Source organism: Indicator indicator, chromosome 28 (genome assembly GCF_027791375.1).
Source record: "Indicator indicator isolate 239-I01 chromosome 28, UM_Iind_1.1, whole genome shotgun sequence".
In the NCBI taxonomy this organism is placed as follows: domain Eukaryota; kingdom Metazoa; phylum Chordata; class Aves; order Piciformes; family Indicatoridae; genus Indicator; species Indicator indicator.
The window spans coordinates 118,991-141,506 of NC_072037.1; the positions used below are offsets into that span (position 1 = coordinate 118,991).

At 53.1% G+C, this 22,516-nt stretch overlaps 1 protein-coding gene across 1 annotated transcript; it reads right to left on the reverse strand.

Annotated features, from left to right (window-relative positions):
• Positions 1–865: 865 nt before the first annotated feature.
• UAP1L1 (UDP-N-acetylglucosamine pyrophosphorylase 1 like 1) lies at positions 866–21,487 on the reverse strand. The gene is made up of 9 exons (XM_054393202.1): positions 21,199–21,487; positions 12,336–12,540; positions 11,197–11,372; positions 8,539–8,711; positions 7,217–7,410; positions 6,007–6,147; positions 4,473–4,658; positions 3,667–3,733; positions 866–952 (listed from the first exon to the last, which is right to left on the reverse strand). Exons 1-9 carry the CDS (start codon positions 21,485–21,487, stop codon positions 866–868), a joined length of 1,518 nt encoding a protein of 505 aa, XP_054249177.1.
• Positions 21,488–22,516: the final 1,029 nt, after the last annotated feature.

The window sequence follows — 22,516 nt, forward strand, 5'->3', positions numbered from 1 at the left end:
GCCTCCAAAGGCTGAACAGGGACCACAGCCACCCTGAGATCCCTCAGCCAGGGCCTGACCTCCCGTGCTACATGGAGTCTGGTACAGAGCTGACACTCTGCATTGTGGTTAGTAACAGATTTTAAGGGCAAGCAACTAAAGAATTACCTTGTAAGTGAGAGAGCTGGAAAACCACCTGGCCAGAAACTGTGGAAGCAGAGGCTGGTGTCTCACTGTGTAACTCGCTATGCTGGGATTAAAGCTTTTATTTTTTTTTTACCTTTTGGTTATGCATTAAATTCTACCATCACAAATTATTTCTCTTAGTATTCTCAGGTCCTTTAAAAGACTCCCCTTTGCGGGGGTATGGTATACATTGACCAGGGACATGGAAAGTAAAAGAAGTGTTTGTTAGCCAGGGAGAGCAGAGGGTCTTTGTGGGGAAAAAAAAATCTCTTTTTTTGTTTAAACTAGAAACTCAGTCTGCTGAAGCTGTGCACACAACTTAGAAACAAACCAACCCCCACTCCGACCCCACCAGCACAAACAAGACACCTTAAAGACACTGAGCAGGTTTCATCCTCTGCAGTGCAAAGCTGATTTTTTAGGCCCTGACTTAGACACAGCAAGTAAGAAGTACAAAATCTCTTTGGTCCTCTGCAATATTTGTCTCTGTTCACAGCCAAGTGTCCAAACCAGACTGAGGTAAAAGGCACAATCTGCACAGGAAGTGCTCAGAGCTGGGGAGCAGGGCGGTGAGTAAACACAGCTGCTGCGGGGCTCTGGCACTGCAGAGCAGTGAGGCTCATCAGGCACTTCAGAGCAGGCACATCAGCAGTGCCAGGCCTCACAGAGAGCCAAGCTGAGGGGGAGACCTCCTTCGTCTTCACCAGTTTCCTACCACTTCCATTTTGTTTTCATCCAGAACAAAGGGAGAAGGGAAATCTTTGTTCTTCATGTATGGCTCCAGGCCCTGAGAAGGTGTGGAAAGAGCACTGTCAGGGTGTGAATGCATCAGCCTGCTCTGGCTTCACCTCTGCATCATGTCCTCAAACACAGCTGACTGCCTGCAGTTAAAAGGTCATGGCAAGGACAAGCAACAGCCAACAGTTTCCCCAGAGGCAAAGGTAAAAAGCAGTTCAGTGACAAGCCTGGGGTCCCTGAAGGAGAGGCACTAATAAACAGGAAAACATGATCACAGGATCATGGAATGGTGGGGGTTGGAAGGGACCTCCAGAGATCAAGTCCAAGATCTAGAGCAGGGACACCCAGGGCAGCTCACAGGAACATGTCCAAGTGGGTTTGGTAAGTTTCCCTCTACAACCTCTCTGGACAGCCTGTTCCAGGGCTCCTTTGCCCTCACAATAAAGAAGAGTCTCCTTATATTGAGGTGGAACCTCCTGTGTCCCATCTTGTACCTATTGCTCCTTGTCCTGTCACTGGGCACCACCAGAGCCTGGCCCCTTCATCCTGACACCCACCCCTCAGGTAATTATAGACACTGATCAAATGCCCTCTCAGCCTTCTCCTCTCCAGACTAAACAGCCCCAGGGCTCTCAGTCTCTCGTCATAGCAGAGATGTTTCAGTCCCTTCAGCATTCTTGTAGCCTCTGTTGGACTCTCTCCAGCAGGTCTCTGTCTCTCTTGAACTGGAGAGCCCAAACGCGGACACAGTATTGCAGGTGTGGTCTCAGCAGGGCAGCACAACCTCCCCAGACGTCCTGGCCACTCTTTTCTTGCTGCACCCGAGGATGCCTTTGGCCCTCCTGGCCACAAGGGCACATTGCTGTCCCATGCAGAACTTGCTGTCCACCAGCACTCCAAGGTCTTTCTCCATGGGGCTGATTCCCAGCAGGTCACCCCCTAATCTGTGCTGGTGCCTGGTGTTGTGCCTCCCCAGATTCAGGACTCTACAACTCCCCTTTGCCCAACTCTCAGCCTGTCCAGATCGCCTGGCAGGAGGGCCTGGCAGCACAGCCTGAGGGGTGTCAGCCACCCCCCCCAGTTTGGTATCATCAGTGAACTTGCTGAGGGTCTACTCTGTGCCCTCATCCAGGTCATTGATGAAGATACTGGACAAAACTGGACCCAGTACTGACCCCTGGGACACACCATTGGCCACAGGCTTCCAGCTGGACTCTGGGCTGCTGATCACAGCTCCCCAGAGGAGCAGGCACAGCAAGGGGTATCCTTAACTCACACTGATTCTAGCACACAGAAGGCGGCTTCAATGGCCTTAGCTTTGACTCTGTTCTCACAGTGCACTGGTTGCAGTGAGTTCTTCCCCTGCATGCAGAAGCCCAGGGAAGGTGGGAAGTTTTATGAATGCCCTTGCCCACATGCAAGCCACTATTCCTCACCCTGTCTGTCCCACACAGGGAAGCTCCTCTTCTCCTTGCTAAAGGGAAGCAGCTTTCCCAGGACCAAGAAGGCCTTTATCAGAAACAGCAGGGCAGGGACTGGCTCCCTGTACTGCACTGGGGGCACCACACCTCCAATCCTGGGTTCAGTTCTGGGCCCCTCACTCCAAGAAGGACATTGAAGAGCTGGAGCAAGTCCAGAGAAGGGCAACGAAGCTGAGGGTGGGTCTGGAGAACAGGGCTGGGGTGGTGCAGCTGAGGGACCTGGAGGAGTTCAACCTGGAGGAGTTCAACCTGGAGGAGTTCAACCTGGAGGAGTTCAACCTGGAGGAGTTCAACCTGGAGGAGTTCAACCTGGAGGAGTTCAACCTGGAGGAGTTCAACCTGGAGGAGTTCAACCTGGAGGAGGCTGAGGGAAGACCTCATTGCTCTCCACAGCTCCCTGAGAGGAGCTTGGAGCCAGATCGTTGTTGGTCTCTTCTCCCAAGTTACAACAGGACAAGAGGAAACAGCCTCAGGCTGTGCTAGGAGAGGTTTAGGTTGTAGATTAGGAAAATTTTCTTTGCTGCAAGAGTGGTCAGGCACTGGCACAGGCTGCCCTTCCTAGGTGGTAGAGTCCTCATCCCTAGAGGTGTTCAAGAAATGAGCAGATGAGGCACTTTAGGACATGTTTAGTGGCCATGGTGGCCTTGGGTAGAAAGTTGGACTTGATGATCTTACTGGTCTTTTCCAACCTTAATGAGTCTATGATTCCATTTTCAGAGGGACAAACCTGAGAAATCTCAGATCTGGTTTCTCTAAAGTCAATGTACAGATCCCCCCTCTCAGTCAGGACTCACTCACAGTGGCTCCCTGGACTCTGTCACTGGAATACTCTGCACTGTTCATTCAGAACATCTCAATGTACTTCTGACCTCTACTGAACCTGTGCAGCCTCCCTGCAGATAGCTAAATGAGAGTCAACAAACTGCTGAAGAGTAAACCTCAGTGCAGTAACAGTGGGACACAAAGTCCTAGACCCTTGCTCTCACCATTTCCCAGCAAGTTCAGACTAAAGAAGCAGACTTCAGTACAGGGTAGTGAGACTCTGGAACAGGCTGCCCAGGGAGGTTGTGGATGCCTCCTCCCTGGGGATGTTCAAGGCCATGCTAGATGGGGCCTTCGCCAACCAAGTCTAGTTGAGAGGTGTCCCTGCCCACGGCAGGAGGTTGGAATAGATGAGCTTTGAGGTCCCTCCCAACCTGAGGCATTCTGGGATTCTATGAAACCCCCTGGGTTTGGAGGGAAATCAGATGCAGCGCTGCCTGCTGCAAACAGTTGTTCTCACCTCTCCGAAGTAAGACACTAACGGAGAAATCTCACAAACAGCTGGAGGATCTTCAGCTCCTGAGAGACTGGAGAAGAGAACACAGGATGAGATTCTTGCTGTGCTGCAAGAACAGTGCCTCTACCTTGAAAGCTCATCAAGAACAGAAGGCACAGAAGAAGACATTTGTTACATGCACATGCACCAGACATTATACGAACACAAAGTGTGAAAATCAAAGGGAATCAGCTGGCCCCAAACGTTTCTCATCACAAAAGAATATCCCTCTCAGAGAGGTGCTCCTCAAAAAGGATCCACAGCCTGGGGGGGGGTTATTAAAGGAGAAGCTGAGGAAGTAACAGCCCCATGGACTAAAAGCAGCTTCCCACTCAGTGTCTGCAGGAAGGATCCAAACTGCTAATTGCTCTAACAACTGATCCTTAAGCCCTCCTGAGGGTCTCGCTGGGCTTTAAGCACAGGGGCCATACTCAGAAAAGCTGGTGAGGACTACGAATTACAATTCCTTGGGCTGCCTAAATCCAGAAGGATGGAAAAGGTCGCCCCTTGCCTAACAAGGTGCTATATGTGACCCCAAGGGCAGGAATCTCTGCCAGAGATAAAGCCCACAGCACTGTGCACTCCCAGTCACAAACACAGCAGGAGCTGGAGAAGACCAGAAGAGATCAGCTGAAGGAAATTCCTGCCCAGTACCCCTGTGAGCAAACTAACACCTGCTTTGATAGAGCTCAGCACATGCTGGCAGGTAGCTGGCATGGCTGGGCAGCCACAGGCAGAGAAGCTGTAGAGATGGTCACAGAGGCTCATACCTGAGTTTCTCTGGTATCCTGCAGCCCTTCTCATCCAGAAATCTGGCCCCAGCCTGGAGCGCCCAGCGGTAGTGCTGGGCCAGCAGCGCCTGCCGGGCAGTGGCAGGAGTGTCCTTGTCAGCTGTCTCTGCATTCTTCAGTGGTGAGAACTCCTCTTCTCTCACAACTTCAAATGCCACAAAATTCCTAGCAGCAAAGGGGAGAAGACAAAGATAATGAGAGCCAACAACCATCAGACCCCACTGGTGTAACAACAGCTGCTGTGAGCTCAGGCATCTCTTGGGGAACAGCGATGTGCAGGCTCTTTGGGAACAAAAGGCAGCCTCAAGGCCCTGCAGGGCTGTGCACGAGTGGGAGGAAAGGCAACAGCTCTGCAGAGATCCCACAGAAACCTCTGCAGGCACTGGGAGCCTCATGGACAAAAGCCTCAGCCAGGAGCAGGGCAGGATAGAGAGAGCAGCAATGCCTGAAGCGTGGAGTCTCCAGAGCACCACAGCTCCAAGGAATGGCCACTCCATCTGGCAGTCTGCAGGGACCTAGGTTCCCCAGGATGAATAAGCACTCTGGGGGGGGTCCCAGCTGAAGGCTAGGTGCAGCAGAAATGGGAATGTAAAACTGACAAAACCCCACAGCAGCCTCTGTGCCTTTCTGCATTTCACAGGTGAGGAGCAGTAGTGAAGAGGACTATTAGAAACAGGAGATGTCCCTGTCTACAGGGGAGGCCATTCAGAGTTCAGAGTGTGACACTGCTCCCACCACACTGGTTTTTGCCTTTGGTACCATGCTTCTGTACTGAAGCTTATGTCAGGAAACAGATCCATTCAAACTTTGAGCTCACTGTCCTAAAGGAACTCCTCTGAGAAGAAAAATCTCCAAGCAAAGGTAAATGTTTGCTTAGACATGGCAAAAAGAGACCTCAGGCAGAGTCTTTACTGCTGAATTCAAGACCATGGAGAACAGCTTTCTAAGGATACTTCTGCTAAATCATTAAAATCCCACATTCCCTAAAGGCAAGGCACCCCTGCCTGCACTAACATAGTGCTTTCAGCTCAGCTTTAGAGCTTGGCAAGTGCACAGACAGTTCCCACAACAACAGTAACTTGGCCATGTTCCCTGAGCACCCAGGGTGTGAACTGAGCCCAGGTGTGGAACACAAAACACAACCAGAGCTGCAGCTGCCATGGCAGCCACCATCCTGAGGGGCACAGCTTTGGTGAGTCATAGGCTGGTATTAAACATGGGCTTTATGCTCCATTTCTTCTTGTTTTTTCTTCCCCCTCTGTCCCAGGGCTGACAGAAGCTGGGCCAGGCGGCACATCCTCTGGGAGCACAGTGAGAGCAAGCCCAGCCACTGCTGAGCACTCTGCACTGCCCCTCACAGAGCCTGAGGTGTTGCTGCTGTGTGGGAGCTTGGTGCAGACCCAGCAGCCTCTCTACCAAGCCCCTTGTGCTCCCTGGCAAGGCCTGGAGCCACCTGCAGTCATTCAAACAAACATGGGGGGTGGGGGGAAACAGAATCATATCTGCCACTAACTTAGAGAACTGGAACACATCAAACACAAACTTCTCCAGCTTTATCCCATTGGGCTTTAGCGGCTTTACCAGATTGCCCTCCTGGTCAATGTATGGCACCTTCTTGATGGCCACATGGGGCCTCAGCTGGGGCTCGTATTCACTGCAACAGAAGAAATAACTTCAGTTACCTCAGGCCTGCTTAGGAAAGAGCAGGACACTTCCGGGAAGCAGGTGGCTTATTACTAGTCTGGGTTATCCCCCAACTGGTGTGGGTGTTGCTCTCCCCAGACTGACCCAAACCACAGCCAGGAAACACTTCAGTAACAGAGCAGCCTGGCCAGCAACGCTCCCTGCACCAGTGAGACATGACAGGGGAAGAATGGTGAGAGACTGTTTGTAAAGGCTTGCAGGGACAGGACCAGGGGCAATGGCTTCAAACTAGAGCAGAGCAAATTTAGATTGGATGTGAGGAACAAGTTCTGCACCAGGAGGCTGCTGGAACACTACAACAGGTTGCCCAGGGAGGTGGTTTAGGTCCCATCCCTGGAGATATTCAAGGTGACGCTGGACAGGGCTCTGGGAAACCTGATCTAGTGGAGGATGTCCCTGCAGACTACAGGGGGGTTGGACAAGATGACCTTTAGAGGTCCCTTCCAACCCAAACCATTCCATGATTCTAGGCAAGAAGAGAAGCAGGGCCAAGTGTCCATCTGAAACTGCAGGCAGAAAGAAAAAACAGGAAACCCAAATTGTATCTGCCAGGATGTCGATGGAGCAGAGCAGATCCCTCACACAAGGCTGGGCCAAGCTCTTCAGGAAGGTCATAGGGCTGCTCACCAAATGCCCAGCATCACATCCCTGCCTCCCAACACCAAAATGCAAAGTCCACCCCAACCTCTGCTGTCCCAAGGAATGCCATAGGTGACATTCCCTCTGAAAATCCTCAGTGTGGGGTTGCATCTCGCACCACACTGCAAGCTCAGGAAGGTCATGCATTGGTGTATCTTGGTTGCCTGAGCTAGAGCAAAGCATGCAACATCTTCATGGGGTAAGGCCAGAGAAGACACTGGGGCTGCCAGAAAGGGTTAACAGCTGTTTGGAGGAGGGAGCAGATGAAGAGCAGAGCAAGGGGCACCCATAACTGAAGTTACAGAGTGGGAAATGGGAACATCCACTCTTGGAAGCATTTCTGGGCTGCAGTGCTGCCTAGCAGGTCTGCTGGAACTTACTGGGCCACCATCTCCAGGAACTCAACTGTGAAGAAGTGGTTGCAGATGTTGCCAGTGCTGTACATCAGTGTCCCATCAGGGCCCTGCTGCTGTGCCGTCTCTGGGCTGATCTCACTGTACTCCACCACCTGGTAGACCCCATCCACACTGCAGACCACCCCCACAGGTTCTGTGGGGTAGGCCTTCTGCACCACCTGCAGTCACAGGACAGAGGGCTATGATGAGGAGGAAGAAAATCCTAGCATTGTTCCAACTCTCAGGTACAAACAACCCTACAGGAGCTCAGGAACATGAGCAGGGCAGTGCTGGCTCTGCAGAGCAGCCTGGGAGCAGGTTTTGACCAATCCAATCCAGTACTGGAGCACTGCTGCTCAGGAGACAAACCAGTACAGCTGGCCTAGCGTGGGACACTTCTCTCATCAAGGACTGGGACCCAGCATGAACTGTTTGCAGCTAACTGGCCTTCTGCTCCCTGTGTGTGTGAACAGTGCTTCTGATCAAATAAGAGAAATCTCTCCTCGTGCACCTGCAGCTATAGGGACACCAGGGAGCTGGGGCTGCTTAGTTTGAAGAAAAGCAGACTGAGGGGAGACATCATCACTCTGTAACAACTACCTGAAAGGAGGTTGTGGAGAGGTTGGTGCTGGTCTCTTCTCACAGATCATTAGTGATAGAACAAGAGGGAATGGCCTCAAGCTGCAGAAGGGCAGGTTTAGGCCAGACACGAGGAAAAACTTTTCACAGAAAGCGGTCAGACACTGGCACAAGCCGCCCAGGGAGATGCCGGAGTCACCAACCCAGGAGATGTTTAAAGGTCATTTAGATGTGGTGCTTGGGGATATGGTTTAGGGGTGAACCTTGCAGTGGCTGGACTTAATGATCCCGGGGTCTTTTCCAACCTGAATGATTCCGTGAAAGCCATGATGGTTTTGCTTTCCCCATCTTCCTCACTGAGGCATCAGGAATGCCTACATCAGGCTTAAAGGTTGAGTTCATCAAACACAACCAGGTGCAAGAGCGTTTCCAGACAGCCCCAGTGCCTTTCCAGAAAGGCCATAAAGAGGAAGCAATTCCAGCTTGTAGCTTCCTTGGCAGTTACAGTCCCTGCTCCAACTGAAGTTCATTGTCTGGGAGAAGCAGAGGAGAACACTCACAGGTGGGTTCTGAGCAAGCAGCTCCTCTAAAACTGCTTGGAGTGAGCTGCAGCTGGGCAGAGGCCTGAGCACCCTGCTTCATCTGAGTTTACTCTAACCAGCAGCTTCCAAGCATAACGACACCTTAACTCCTTATGGGAAAATGGCCCAGCCTCAGCACCACCTCACCTTGGCACCACAATCTGCCCCTTTGGAGACACAGAAGCCTATGAAGACTGGGTCTGCCATCTTCACAAGGATATTGTCCACACAGTACACATGGATGTAATGGATCCCACGCTGCTTCATGTCCTCCAAGATCTTATTATCCACCAAAGCACGGTACAGGCCCCCGTTGCCATCTACAATGCAAGAGAAAAGGCAGGAATGGTTCCTTAGTGGCTTGGGAGGGGTTTTGCAACTAAGAGAGCAGCAGCTGGAAGTCTTGAGCAAACTTCTCTGAGGAGAAGTGGAAGTGCTTTCCAGCCCTCAGGAAGTGCTATCAGATTTCTTTTCCAGTTCTGCCACACCATTCACAGGCCTGGGCCTCTCCACACCCCAACTCCTGCAGAGGGGGACCATGGGACCACCTCATGGAGAAGCCTCCCAAGACTTTATGAAGCTTTGTAAGATCCTTAGAGGGAAAACACCAAAAGGCAAAGCTCTATTGGATGGTAGGGAAAGCCTGCCACATTTCTTCTCTCCCAGGGCAAAAGCAGACTTAGGAACAAGTTCTGCACCAGGAGGCTGCTGGAACACTGCAACAGGTTGCCCAGGGAGGTGGTTGAGGCCCCATTCCTGGAGACATTCAAGGACAGGCTTGACAAAGCTTTAAGCAACCTGATCTACTGGAGGATGTCCCTACTGACTGCAGGGGGTTGGACTGGATGACCTTTAGGGGTCCCTTCCAACCCAAACCATTCTAGGATTAAAAACTCAGCTTGGAGAAAAAGATTGAAATAAATCTTATTCTGTTTTTCCTCCCCCCACAACTCCCCACTGCCTTTTCAAAGGCTTGCACTGCAGCTACACAAAAGGCCCTGCCTGTCTGCTTCCCACAGATCACCCTCTCACTGCTTCACTGCTCCTCCTCTGACACCCCTGCAACCTCAGGAGAACTACCACTGCAGCATGGCCCTGACCAGGCTGCCTTCAGAGTCCCTCACCACATCCAGGTCAGAAGAGGTGATCTTTGCTAGGTGAGACGCTGCAAGAATTTTGGAATGATCTTCTTGCTGCCTCTTGCCTCATTTTCGGCTATCAGACTCGAAGAGAAGCCCAGCTTCCAGCAGCTTCATCCCTCGGGGCAGCACTACAGGGACCTCAGGCACAGTACTGCCAATGCACAGCTGCACCCCTCCTGATCCTGGCTACCTGGCAAGGGCCCAGCTGACTGAAAGTTAGGAAATGTGACACCTATCTACAGGAAGGGTCAAAAGGAGGATCTGGGAAACTACAGGCTTGTCAGCCTAACTACTGTGCTGGGGGAGGCTATGAAGATAGATGATCATCCTGTGTACTACCACACAGCATGGGCAGGACAACCAGGGGATAAGGTATAGGCAGCATGGGTTCATGAAGGGCAGGTCCTGCTTGACTAACCGGATCTCCTCCTACAACAGGGTGACCCACCTCATGGAAGAGGGAAAGGCTGTGGACTATAGTAAAGCCTTTGACACCATTTCCCACACCATCCTCCTGGAGAAACTGGCTGCTCATGACTTGGACAGGTGGACTCTTTCTTGGGTGAAAAACTGGCTGGATGGCTGAGCCCGAAGAGTGGTGGGAAACAGAGATAACTCCAGTTGGCAACTGATCATGAGTGGTGCTCCCCACAGCTCAGTGCTGGGCCAGTTCTGTTTAACATCTTCATCAATGATCTGGACAAGGGCATTGAGGCACCCTCAGTAAGTCTGCAGATGACACCAAGTTGAATGGAAGCACTTGATCTGCTTGAAGGCAGGGAGGCTCTATAGAGGGACCTGGCCAGGCTGGATTGATGGGTGGAGGTCAGTGGGATGAGGTTCAACAAGGCCAAGTGCTGGGTCCTGCATTTGAGTCACAACAACCCCAGGAAGGCTCCAGGCTTGGGGCAGAGTGGCTGGAAACTGCCCAGCAGAGAAAGCCCTGGGGGTGTTGGTTGACAGCAGCTGAAGATGAGCCAGTATGTGCCCAAGTGGGCAAGAAGGCCACCAGCATCCTAGTCTGGATCAGCAATGGTGTGGCCAACAGGAGTAGAGCTGGGCCCCTCACTCCAAGAAGGACACTGAGGGCTGGAGCAGGTCCAGAAAAGAGCAACAAAGCTGGAGAAGGGTCTGGAGAACAGGGCTGCGGAGGAGCAGCTGAGGGACCTGGGGGTGTTCATCCTGGAGAGGAAAAGGCTCAGGGAAGACCTCATCTCTCTCTACATCTACCTGAAAGGATGTTGGAGCAAGGTGGGGGTCGGTCTCTTCTCCCAGGTAAGAAGCAACAGGATGAAAGGAATTGGCCTCAAGCCATGCCAGGAAAAAAAAGTCTTCAGTGAAAGAACAGACTACCCAGAGGAGTGGTGGAACCATTGCTGGAAGTGTTCAAAAATGGGCAGATGTGACACTTAGGGACACGGTTCAGTGGTGGGCTTGGCAGGGTCAGGTTAATGGTTGGAACTGATGGTCTTGGAGATGGGGACACATCTCAAGCATGAACTAAAGGGAGGTTGCTACAGTCCTGATTGCAGCACCCAATTGAACCCTCCTGTGCTCCTCAGCAGCATGAATACTGCCCTCCAGAGACTGCTCCCTGTGCTGGCTGAGGGCCAGGAGCAATCACCAACATCACTGCACCCTGTAAGAGTGGACAGCAGAGTACCTGGAGCCATGGCAAGTTTCCCCTTCTCCTCCAAGATGGCCTTCCCATCAAAGGTGACAGCAGGCAACATCCTCTGTTCAAACATGACCACGTTGGCTCTCTCCAGGTGGAAGTAGTCATGCTCCACAAAGAACTCTTCCGTGGGCCCCAGCGTGAACTCGCTGGTCATTATGTACCTAGGCAGGAAAGGGAGTGAGCAATGACAAAAGAGAGCAGAACAGACAAAACCTCCAGTGGGACAAAAAAGGGAGGAACTCCAGGTGTTTTGAGCCAGGAGCTTCCCAGGGAAAAGGACAGAAAAGGTATTTTACTCCTTTCCTAGGAGCAAAATAAGACATGCTCCACACTGATTGGATGTTTAAATGGAAATTCCATTTACAAATCTATACAAAAGATATTCAGGTAACAGGAACATATTCACAAACTAGGCTCAGGCCTTCACCTGGGCCCACCAGGCCAAAACCTTCCAGAGCCTTCCCTCCACCCCCTTCAGCCTTAGCAGTCCACAGCTGCCCCCACCCAGCTCCTAGAGTAGGCCTGCTGCAGGCTTCTACAGGCCCTGTGGCATAGCTGCAAATTGCCTGGCAGCCAAGGCCAGCAGAAAGCCTCTCCCCCACAGCCCATGAGGCGAGAAACACTCTGCAAGAGTCCAGAGAGCGATACCTGCCTGTGCACTCCTTGAAACAGAGGAATGCAAGGAAATGGAATAGAATAACAGATTATAATACCCTGGGACAAACTGCCTGTCCCCTTGGGAGTCTCTAGCTTTTGGAGGACTTTTCTTTGTGGTTACACCAATTAACTTTCCCTTGACCTACCACAAGCACAAAGAGGTGGAACCTCCTGCAGAGCATCTGAACCATGCACTGAAAGTGCTGTTGATGGAGTCCTCAGGGACTGTGCCTGCAAAGCCAGTGTGGAGCAGCCATGACCACAGCGGGCAGTGCTCAGTCCGCCAGGCCTGCAGACAGACCTGCCACCTGCCATCCCTGAGCAGCTTCCTCCAGCTGCTGGCATCACAACAGATGTGTCTCTGTACAGCACCCAGCAAAGTGCTTCTAGAAGCCAGCAAGAGTGAACAGGCAAGAGTGCAATGCAGAGACCATTGCAGAGCAGGGCTGAGGCTCTGGGTCACCTACCAAGGGATGGCACACTGGCAGTGGTGTCGCTGGCCAGCCAGCTGCTCAACCTTACGGATCCTCTCTGCTTGGATCTGGTACAAGGTCTTGCCACTGGGCAGCCCCACGCTGTACATGCCCTTGGGGTAGCTCACTCCCAAGCGAGTTCCTTGTCCTCCAGCCAGGAGCAGCACTGCCACCTTGTTCTGTGAGATCTGATGCAAACCTGAACAGAAGAGAGAACCCCAAGGGAGCATGAGAACCACAACAGCAATCACCACCCCCTGCTCTTCTCCCGAGCCATTCTGCCAGAGCTCAGGCAACAGCCACAAACTGCCTGTTCAATGCCCACTGCTGACAGTTCAGAGAGATCAGCCACACACAGTATGGGCAAATTCCTTTGGCTTCTCTGAGCAGCAGTTTCCTCACCCAAAGCAGCAGATGCTGTGAGAAGAGGGGACAGCCATGAACTGCATCTTAGGAGATTCAAACTGGACATAAGGATAAAAACTCTTTACTAGGAAGAAGCTGCAGCACTGGAAAAGATCCAGAGATGGGGTTGCCCTCCCCTTGAAGTTTTCAAGGCTTACTTCGATAAAGCCATAGCTGAGCTGACCTAGGGCTGGGTATGGTCCTGTTCCAAACAGGAGATGGACTAGAGACCTTCAGATGTCCCTTATCACCTACACCTATTTACATCTTATCACTATTTTCTACGCCCCAAAGAAGTGAAATCTCATCTTCAGTGTCAGCATGGGCACTTCTGAATGACCACTAATGGCTGGGCCCCTCAGCTCAAGAAGGACCTCAGGGAACTGCTTGAAAGAGTCCAGCACAAAGCCACAAAGCTGCTGCAGGTAGTAGAACATCTCCCTGTGAGCACAGGCTGAGGGAGCTGAGGCTTGGAACTTGCAGCAGAGGAGCCTGAGGGCTGCCCTCATTGCTGCTGCTAAAGATGTGCAGGGCTGGAGCCAGGCTCTGCTCAGGGATGTCCAAAGACAGCACAAGGGGCAATGCGGGCAAGCTGGAGCAAAGGAGGTACCGTGGGAACAGAAGGGGAAACTGTCGTTGTGAGGGTGCTGGAGGCCTGGAGCAGGCTGCCCAGAGAGGTTGTGGGGTCTCCTTCTCTGGAGACATTCAGAACCCACCTGGATGTGGTCCTGTGTGACCTGCCATGAGTGACCCTGCTCTGGCAGGGGGGCTTGGACTGGATGATCTTTCAAGGTCTCTTCCAGCCCCTGCCATTCTGTGACTCTGTGTGCATCTGCCTTACTCAACCAGTCACACTGCTGCTCCAGCTGCTGTTTGGCTGCAGCCAGAACTCACAGAGCAGCTAAGCCTGCAGAAGCTGCAACTCCCACAGTCCAATTAAATACAATTCAACTAATAAATATATAATATAATAAGATACAACATATATAAAAGTGAATTACAAATTCTAATTCAAAATGCCGTAATTTCTCCTAATAAACCAGGACAATCCAGAACCTGGGACAGAACCAGACCACAGAATGAAACCAACTTCATCCACACTCTGCTCCCTGCCTTCTCTCAAGCCAGCATCACACTGAGGCTTGACAACCATGACAAAGACATTGCTTTAGGGAACACGCTGTGCTCCTCCAAGAATGCAGTGAGCTCTGGGAACACCCAGGTCAAAAGTCCCAGCTCTGTTGCTGCACAGTTGCTACCTGAGCCTTTTGCAACCTAATGCAGGATATCTACCACACGTCACCATGCCTGCCACTCTGCTCCTTGTGGCCCAGGCCAGCCCATGTTTCACCCCAACCTCCAAGAAGAAGACAGACACAAAACTTTAACCACATCTGGGACTAAAAAATTCCTGACTTGGACTGGAAATACACAAGAAGCAAAGATATTGAACGAGAAGGAAAGCAGATTGCTTTTATGCCTATTTAAATACCTGGTTGTTTAAATGAAGCAACAGAGGGAAAACACCAAGTGCTTGGGTTTAATTCTGTTCAAAAGTTCAGCTTTCAGCAGTTACAGACATAAGTTACCCATGGCACTGTGGTGACCCTCCTGGCCTCCCCAGAGCTTCAGCCCCAGCACAGTAGTGTCACGGTTTCTCCCTCAGTGGATCCTTTTTTGACAAGGCTGCTAACGCCTGCTCAGGCACACCTAAGGAACCTGGCCATGCAGGCCTACCACTGCCCTGCTGCAGAGCAAGCCCTGGAGCTCACAGGGCCACAGAAGTGTTAGCTGGAAGCCACCTCTGGAGATCTGCAGTCCACCATCCCACTCCAAATGGGACAAGGAGAGCTCTCTAGAGAGAAACCTGTGCTGAAGGTGCAAGTCTTGGCATTTCCAAGTTTCAGGAGGTCCTAGGCTAGAGGGGGAAGCTTGAATGGGTTTAAACCCAAAACGTAAAGGCACAGATGACAGCATTGGGTGAGCCGCATGGCCATGCAAACAGAATTCTGTGCACCAAACCACAAGCAGTTCACAGCTCCTTTGGGTCTTTAATGTGCTTCCCACCGCAAAAGACTTGGAGCAGGGAATGAAGGCACCAGGGCCACCACCATTACACCGTCACCTGCTCCAATCCTTGGCACATGGTTTGCCACCATGGGCTCACCAGGCTGTTTGCCAGCACATGGCAGCATTACAGGAGAAAGGAAGGACCAGGCTACTCCTGGCCTCCCAGTGTCCTGGTTCAGGTGGCAGCTGTCCTCTTACAGGGACCTGGCACAGAGGTGCCAGGCAAGACCTACACTTTGCACACCAGCCTGGCTTGTGGCCACCACACAGCTCAGGGGAACACAAACCTGGGTAAAAACTTTCTTATGAGCCCCTTCTCCCCTCCTTTCTCTCTCCTTCTCACACAGTCAGCAAACTGAGGCCAGCTCAGCACCAGCCTACCCAGGAGTGCTCAGCCTCCAGCTGTCCCTTGAGTCCACATTGCCACCAAGATCAGCCCCACCACTGCAGCTGCCTGCAGCTATACCTTGGAGCAACAGCAGCAATACAGAGTGGGAGTCACAGGCCAGTGGAGGGGTCAGGCAAGCAAACCCAGTGAGGACACCCTACTGAGCTAAGACAGTGACACAGACACACACAGAGACATCATCCAGTTGGCTCCAGCTCCTCAGAATGCAAGCAAATACTTTGCTAGTTTACAGTTGCACCAATTGTGCCACACCAGTGCCCTAATGCACCACTCAGAAGGGTCACGAGAACAGCAGCATGAAAAGAAACACAGAATCTTCTTCCAGCATCCAACCAACCAGCAGTGCCCCACGATAGCAGACCTGAAGCTCTCTCAAGATCTGAACAGCTGTGGACTGAGGTTGAGGGCTAAGGCACATGGGAAGTGAAATCAAAATGCCAACATGCCACTCACAATCACGCCATGCAGAGTGAGGCTTTGAGTCCTGCTGCAGCTGCAGGACACCCATCGCCCAGCTCTGGTTTGAGTCCTGCTGCAGCACACCCATCACCCCCAATCACCACAGCACCCCCTGTGGTGCGCAGCCAAGCACTCAGCAGTGCTCGCCCTTACCTCAGCCTGGCCTCACTGAAGGGCTGAGGCAGGGAAAGCATTCCTGCTTGGCCTCCCACCAGTGAGCAGGGCAGCATTGTGCCAGGCTGGCAGGCTCCTTCCACCAAACCTGGCCCAAAATATCCCCATGGAAAAAGTAAAATTAAGAGAAGGAATAATTGCTGGAGGAAAAAAAAAAAAAAACAAACAACCAAACCTAAACTGATTCCCCTGTGAGACTCTCCCTCCCAAATGGTTTTGTATCCAATGGGCAATGAAAACATTTTCAAAACCATAAATAGTCCAGACTGGAAACTGATTGAGCTGAAGGGTTTCACACTGATTTAAAGCAAAGCTGGATGAGATCTGGAACTCCTCATTTGCAGGTCTAAGTTGCTGCAGCATGAGGAGTGCGGCTTCGAGGTGAAACTGAGATCTTACCAGTGGACCCAGTCAGGCTCTCATCCCATTCCATCCCTGCTACAGCACCACCAGGCCTGCACCCACAGACAGTCTGGTCCTGATGCATCAGACCACATCTCACTGCCTTCATGTGAGAGGTCTGTGCACAGCAACAGGCTGTGACTAAGAGGTGTCACTCACACAGAGCTCTGGGGCAAACACTCTGTAGGGAATGCCTGGAGACCCCACTTGGTCACACAGCATCCAGCACAAGCAGCTGTGATCCCTGGCTGTGACTCCAAGGGTTCCAGGACTGGCATCACTCCACTGAAACGGAGGTGTCCCAGAGGACAGGACAGTTCTTACAGGTTTTCTGTGCAGTGATGAGAGCTGATTTGGTATCTCACATCCACCCCCCAGAAGGGCCTCTCACTGCATGGACCTAACCTAAGGAGGAGGAGCCTGAGCCCAAAGCACCATCCATGGTGTCATCCTCTCCTCTTTCCAAAACCAGGGTAGCAGACAGGGCCATATTCCTAGGAGAGCACTGACCACAGAGCATTATTTATGACATTCCCAGTATTGACAGTGCAACCCTACTGGAGAGGTTTTCCAAGTTTCTGATCTAGGGTCACCAGGAAAACAAATATTTCCAAAAAGGTAAGCAAAGGGCTGCTCTGACTTCCCAACTGTAAACTACAAATGTCCACAACTAAAGATCAGACCTGACTCATCCATGCTGCAAAAAGTGGAAATTCTTATCCCTCTTTAAATAAATAAGTCACAGCATCACAGAAAACATCCATCTGAAAGAGACCTCCAAGCTCATCCAGTCCAACCCTTGATCCAGCACTGAAGGCTCAACACCAAACCATGTCCCTAAGTGCCAGCTCCACAGTTGCTTGAACACCCCCAGGGATGGTGACTCCAGCACTGCCCTGGGCAGCCTCTTCCAATGTCTGACAACCCTTCCAGGGCAGAAATATTTCCTCAGATCCAGCCTGAGCCTCCCCTGGTGCAGCCTGCACCTGCCTCTTGACACCAAGGAGCAGAGGCTGCCCCCTCCTCACTTCAACCTCCCTTCAGGAAGCTGTAGAGAGCAATGAGGTCTCCCCTCAGCCTCCTCTTCTCCAGCCTGAACACCCCCAGCTCCCTCAGCCCCTCCTCTAGCCCACGTACTCCAGGCCCTTCTCCAGCCTTGTTGCCCTTCTCTGGACAGGCTCCAGCCCCTCAATGTCCTTCCTGCAGTGAGGGACCCAGAGATGAACACCACACTCAAGGTGTGGCCTCCCCAGTGCTGAGCTCAGGGGGATGGTCACCTCCTGTCCTTGCTGCCCTCCCTGTTTCTGAGCTAAGCCAGGATGCCATTGGCTTTCTTGGCCACCTGGGCACTGCTGACTCATGGTCAGTGACTGCCAACCAACACCTCCAGGTCCCTCTCCAAGCTGCAGCTTTCCAACCACACATCCCCAAGTCTGTCGCTCACCACGGGGTTGTTATGACCCAGGTGCAGGACCTGGCCCTTGGCCTTGTTGAACTTCATCCAGTCAGCCTTGGCCCATGGGTCTGACCTGCCCAGACGCTGCTGTAAAGCTTCCATACCCTCTAGGAGATGGACACAGCCACCCAGCTTGGTGTCATCTGCAAACTGACTGAGGGTGCCTCAATACCCTCACCCAGATCATTGATAAAGGCATTAAAGAGGACAGTGCAGAGCCCTGGGCCACTGGTGACTACTCCACCTTCTTTTCTGCAGCATTTGGAATACAAACAGCTCAACCAAGCACAAAAAGGGAAGATGTTGCCTGTTAGAAACCACCAATGTTAAGTCTTGTTCTGCACAGAAAGAAGCAAAAATAGATGTTGCAGGAAGAACAGATTGTCCTGCAAGAACAGACTGTATTCTCCTGCTGAACAGGCACATCAGCCTGATTACAACAGCAGTCAGCAAGAGAATAAGGAAAACACCCCAAATCCTGAATTCTGCAGAGCAGTCAGAAAACCACAACAGTTCATTGAAGCCTGGGATGAACAGAACTACGTTGTGGCCCACGTCCAAGACTCAGATTTTACTAATAACATATTTCAAGGCTGTAAAAGTGTCTGAGCTTGATTTATATCACTGATATATTGACTGATATAATTGATAAATTGATTGATATCAGTGATAAATTGATTGATATCAGTGATAAATTGATTGATATCAGTGATAAATTGATTGATATCAGTGATAAATTGATTGATATCAGTGATAAATTCATCAATGTAATCCCTAGGGCTGCCGGCAAAAAATGATCAATACATGTCTGAGTTTAAGATCTGAAAGCAAATCCTACCAGCTCAGTTCTACTGTTTCAGGCACAATACAAATTAAATATATTTTAATTTTTTAACTATGAAAAATCTATCAGGTGTTCCCAAAACTAAGTGTTTTGAGGTGCCTGCTTCTTTTAACTACCATTTTTTATTACAAAAAAGAGGGAAGGGGAAAAGAGGAGGTGACACTTCATCTGTTCAGTCTTCGAAGAAGACACACTGCAGGGGGCAGCTGCTGGGAACTCTGACACCAGCAAACAGAGCACAGACAAGCTCAGCTCAGACCCTGACCCCATAGCCAAAGACTGTTGGCTGCTGCGCAGCCTGAGGGCCATTGAGCAGCAGGTGGGGACTGCTCGTTCTGCTCTTGTTCAGCTCAACACCACAAGCAGCTCATTGGAGGCTTTCAGAGTCTGCATCCCCTCAGAGGCCTATAACCTCTGCAAACCTCTGTGGTGCCAACCACACCAGCCTCCCAGGGAAATGCTGCGCAGGGCACAGGGATGTTCCTGGGCACAAGCCCATGGCCACGTCTGCACTGCCGAGGTCCAGCAGCACAAAGTCTTGCTCCTGATTGCCCTCCTCCCAGAAATAACACCAAGGGCTGATTCCCATCTCCAGCATTAAAGTAGATCATAAATCCAAACCAAAGGGAAGCAGGAGAACTGCATGCCCCTCTCCTGGCAGAGATTCAGAAGTGTTTCCAAGGCTGCCTTAGCTTGGGGCCATCTGGACGTCAGGGCCAAGTGACCTGTGCCAGTGGTCCCAAATGCACCAGACCTTCGACTCCGGCCAGCACACCCAGCAGCAAGTGAGGCCAGCACTACACTGGTGTCCCCTTCCCCCAGTCTGCCTTTTCCTCCAGCAGACAGTGGCACAGGACAGACACCAGCTCCCTGCTGGCCTGTCAGGGCAGAAGGCAAAGCACCCAGTTTGGTAAAATGGTTAATTGAACTGCACCACCCTGACCTAGACCCACTTGCCTCTAGGATTCACTCACCCTTCCCACTCACCATGACACTTTCAGACAAGACACAGTGGCCAGCATCTGAGCAGGTCCCCTACCCAACCCCACCAGTTACATCTGGGAAGCCACCATGGTACCAGCTGGGTGTCCTCCCTTGCTCAGCTGGCAGTGTGAGCAGGGCTGGTGGAAATTCTGGCTGGACCAAGCACACGTGGTGCCTGAGTCACCAGTTTCCTCCTGCTCCCTCCACCACCACTCAGCCTCACAAGCCGTCTGACACAGCAGAAAAGCTCCTCTGTGACCCTGCCACTTCTATTTTTGCTTTAGCTTGGAAATTTTTAGCATCCTGCCCACACATCCCCACCTTTTTGCTGGCAAGTTTAGGTCAGGGCTGTGTAGCCACTTGACATAATTTAGGTAAATGTCTCTCCGACCACAGCTGGGGTTTGCTGGCTTCCTTTTTCTATGACGAATGTTTTTAACAGTGCTGCTCTGTTTTATAAAGCAGCACCAGAGTCACAGCTGAACCTCTGTAGTAAATAGAGCATGTAGTTAGGCAAAAGCACAGGACATCCAAGACATACACACCTAGCGGGGGGCCTGCATAGCACCCCACACCCAGCCACTGCCTCCCGCACCACCCTCATCTTTCACATGTCCATAGGGTGACCTAGGAAAGCCACCAGCATCTACCAGGCTCCAAACAACAAGGACGCTGGGCTTTCCTGAGCTTCTTCCACACTGCCCATCCACTCCCAGATCTCATCTCCCTCCACACTAGCATGAGACTTGCCTTTGCATCCTTAAGTGGTCTGGGGGACCACCCACGTGGCCCAATGCAGCTGCCCATGTTAGCAGAAATGCATATCCTCTGCTCCCAACCCTCTCCAGGGACTTCACCTGAAGTCTGCATGGCTGAGTGGTGTCCCATGTCCTGCTGCCCACACGGTCTCCAGTCTCAGCCATTCTGTTTAACAGCTAAGCCCAGGCTGCACAGAGAGGTGGGAGATACCCCATCCCTGGAACTATGCCAGGTCAGCTTGTTTGGGTCTCTGAGCAACCCGCCCTAGTTGCAGAAGTCGCTGCTGCCTGGGGCAGGGTGTGGACTCGATGAGCTTTAAAAGTCCCTTCCAACCCAAACCATTCTATGACTGTGAGGCCCCAAATCGCCACCGCAGTCCCTGCTGTGCACCGGGCTACCTGCGCGGCCCGGCGGGGCAGCCGCAGCTCCACAGCTCTGCCCACCCTGCCCAGCCAGCCCCCCTGGGCTCCCACTCGCCTCCCCCGCCCGGCACCCCAACAGAGCCGCTGCCGCTGAACGACGACCCAGAGGTCGTGCCACAACTGGGCACGGCTCCGTCCCAGGGTCTGCCAGGCACAGTCCCGCTCTCTGCAGCGGCCGAAGCTCAGCGGGACGCCGCGGGGACGCGCCCGCCTCCAGTACCCCGCACCGGAGCCAAGGCCGAAGCCAGCCTGTCCTGGCTGGCGTCAGGCCTCGTTCTGCCGGGTTTAAGGCAGCCCCAGCGGGTTCGTAGGACAAACTTCAGCATTTCGGGGGCCGACCGGTGAGGGGCCGGCAGCCCTGGGAGAGCCGCGCCTGCCCCATGCCCCCCGCTCCAGCTCTCGTCCCGCCGGGGGGAAGGGAGATGGCCGCACGGCGCACCGATGGCAGGAGCCCGGCCCCACGCCCCGCTCACCTTCCTCCTCCCAGCGCTCCAGCGCGGCGGGGCCGCTACGGCGGGTGCTGCCCAGCACCCGTGCGGGGAGCGGCTCCATCCGGCCATCCAGGCGCTCCTGCGGGCCCCGCTGACAGGCCCGGGCGCCGGCCGCCGCCGCCAGCCGGCAGTGCTCACCCAGGCCCGGCGGCATCGCGGCCAGCAGTGCCCCACGCTGCGCCGGGCTCAGCTCGGTCCAGAAGCGCAGCAGGTGGCTCTGTCCGCAACGCGCCAGCCGCTCCCGCACCTCCTCCTCCTCAGGCGACCCCATGGCGCTGCTGCCCCCAGCCTCTACCCACCGCGGGGCACGGGCTGGGCAGGGCCACGGGCTGCGGGCCGCGCCCCGGAGCAACTCCCCCGCCCCTCGCGGGTGTGGAGGGGGCGGTGCTGCAGGAAGGTCCCGCTCGGCCCTGCTGGGCTGCGCTCACCGCGCTGGAGCTGCGCGGCCAGCGCGGGCTGCCTGTAATCGCCTCTTTCCCCGGGGCCTGTGCAGCCCTACCCCCCCCTGCCGCTGCGGCGTCCCAGCTCGGTGCCCGGCCGGTTCCCTGCCCGGAGGCAGGCTGCCTTAGGCCAGCGCAGCGTTTCCCCCATGGCCGGATTCATAGCCTGCCGCCTCGTCCGAGCGCAACAGGCTGGCACCCCGCTGCGCACCTTCAGCCCCACCCGAGGGTGTTGGTGCTGGAACCTTTGTACCTGGGAAAGCCTCGTCCCCCTTGTTGCACCTGCACTTGCAAGTGTATCAAAAAGCTCTAGAGGTGACGTCACAGCAGGTAGGGAGGTGAATCCTACCCCAGCGGTGATGCTGCTGCAGGTAGTCTGGCTTGTAAGTCTGAGTTCCCAGTTCTCAGGACACTGCACCATCAGTGTCAAAGTGACAGCACAAAAGCCCAAAGGCCGAGGCTGGGCTGCTCATGAGGTGTCGCTAGGAAAACTTTGTTTTACAGGAAGAGTGGTCAGACACTGGCACAGACTGCCCAGAGAGGTGATTGAGTCACCAATGCCGGATGTGTTTAAAGGTCGTTGGATGTGGTGCTTGGGGTTATGATTTATGGGTGAACCTTGCAAAGTAGTGTTATCAGTTGGACCTGGTGATCCCGAGGGTCTTTTCCAAACTGAACGTTTCTGTGATTCTGTGTGTCAGAAGTCAGACAGCAAGACAGATTCCTCTGCAGCCCATGCTGGGGTCACAGGCTGACAGGAGAGGGGACAGTGCAATGTCCTGCACTCCCACCCTTGTGTCCCCAGTATAATCAGTCCACTGCTGCCACTGGGCAGCCTGGCAGGCATAACTCTCCATCCC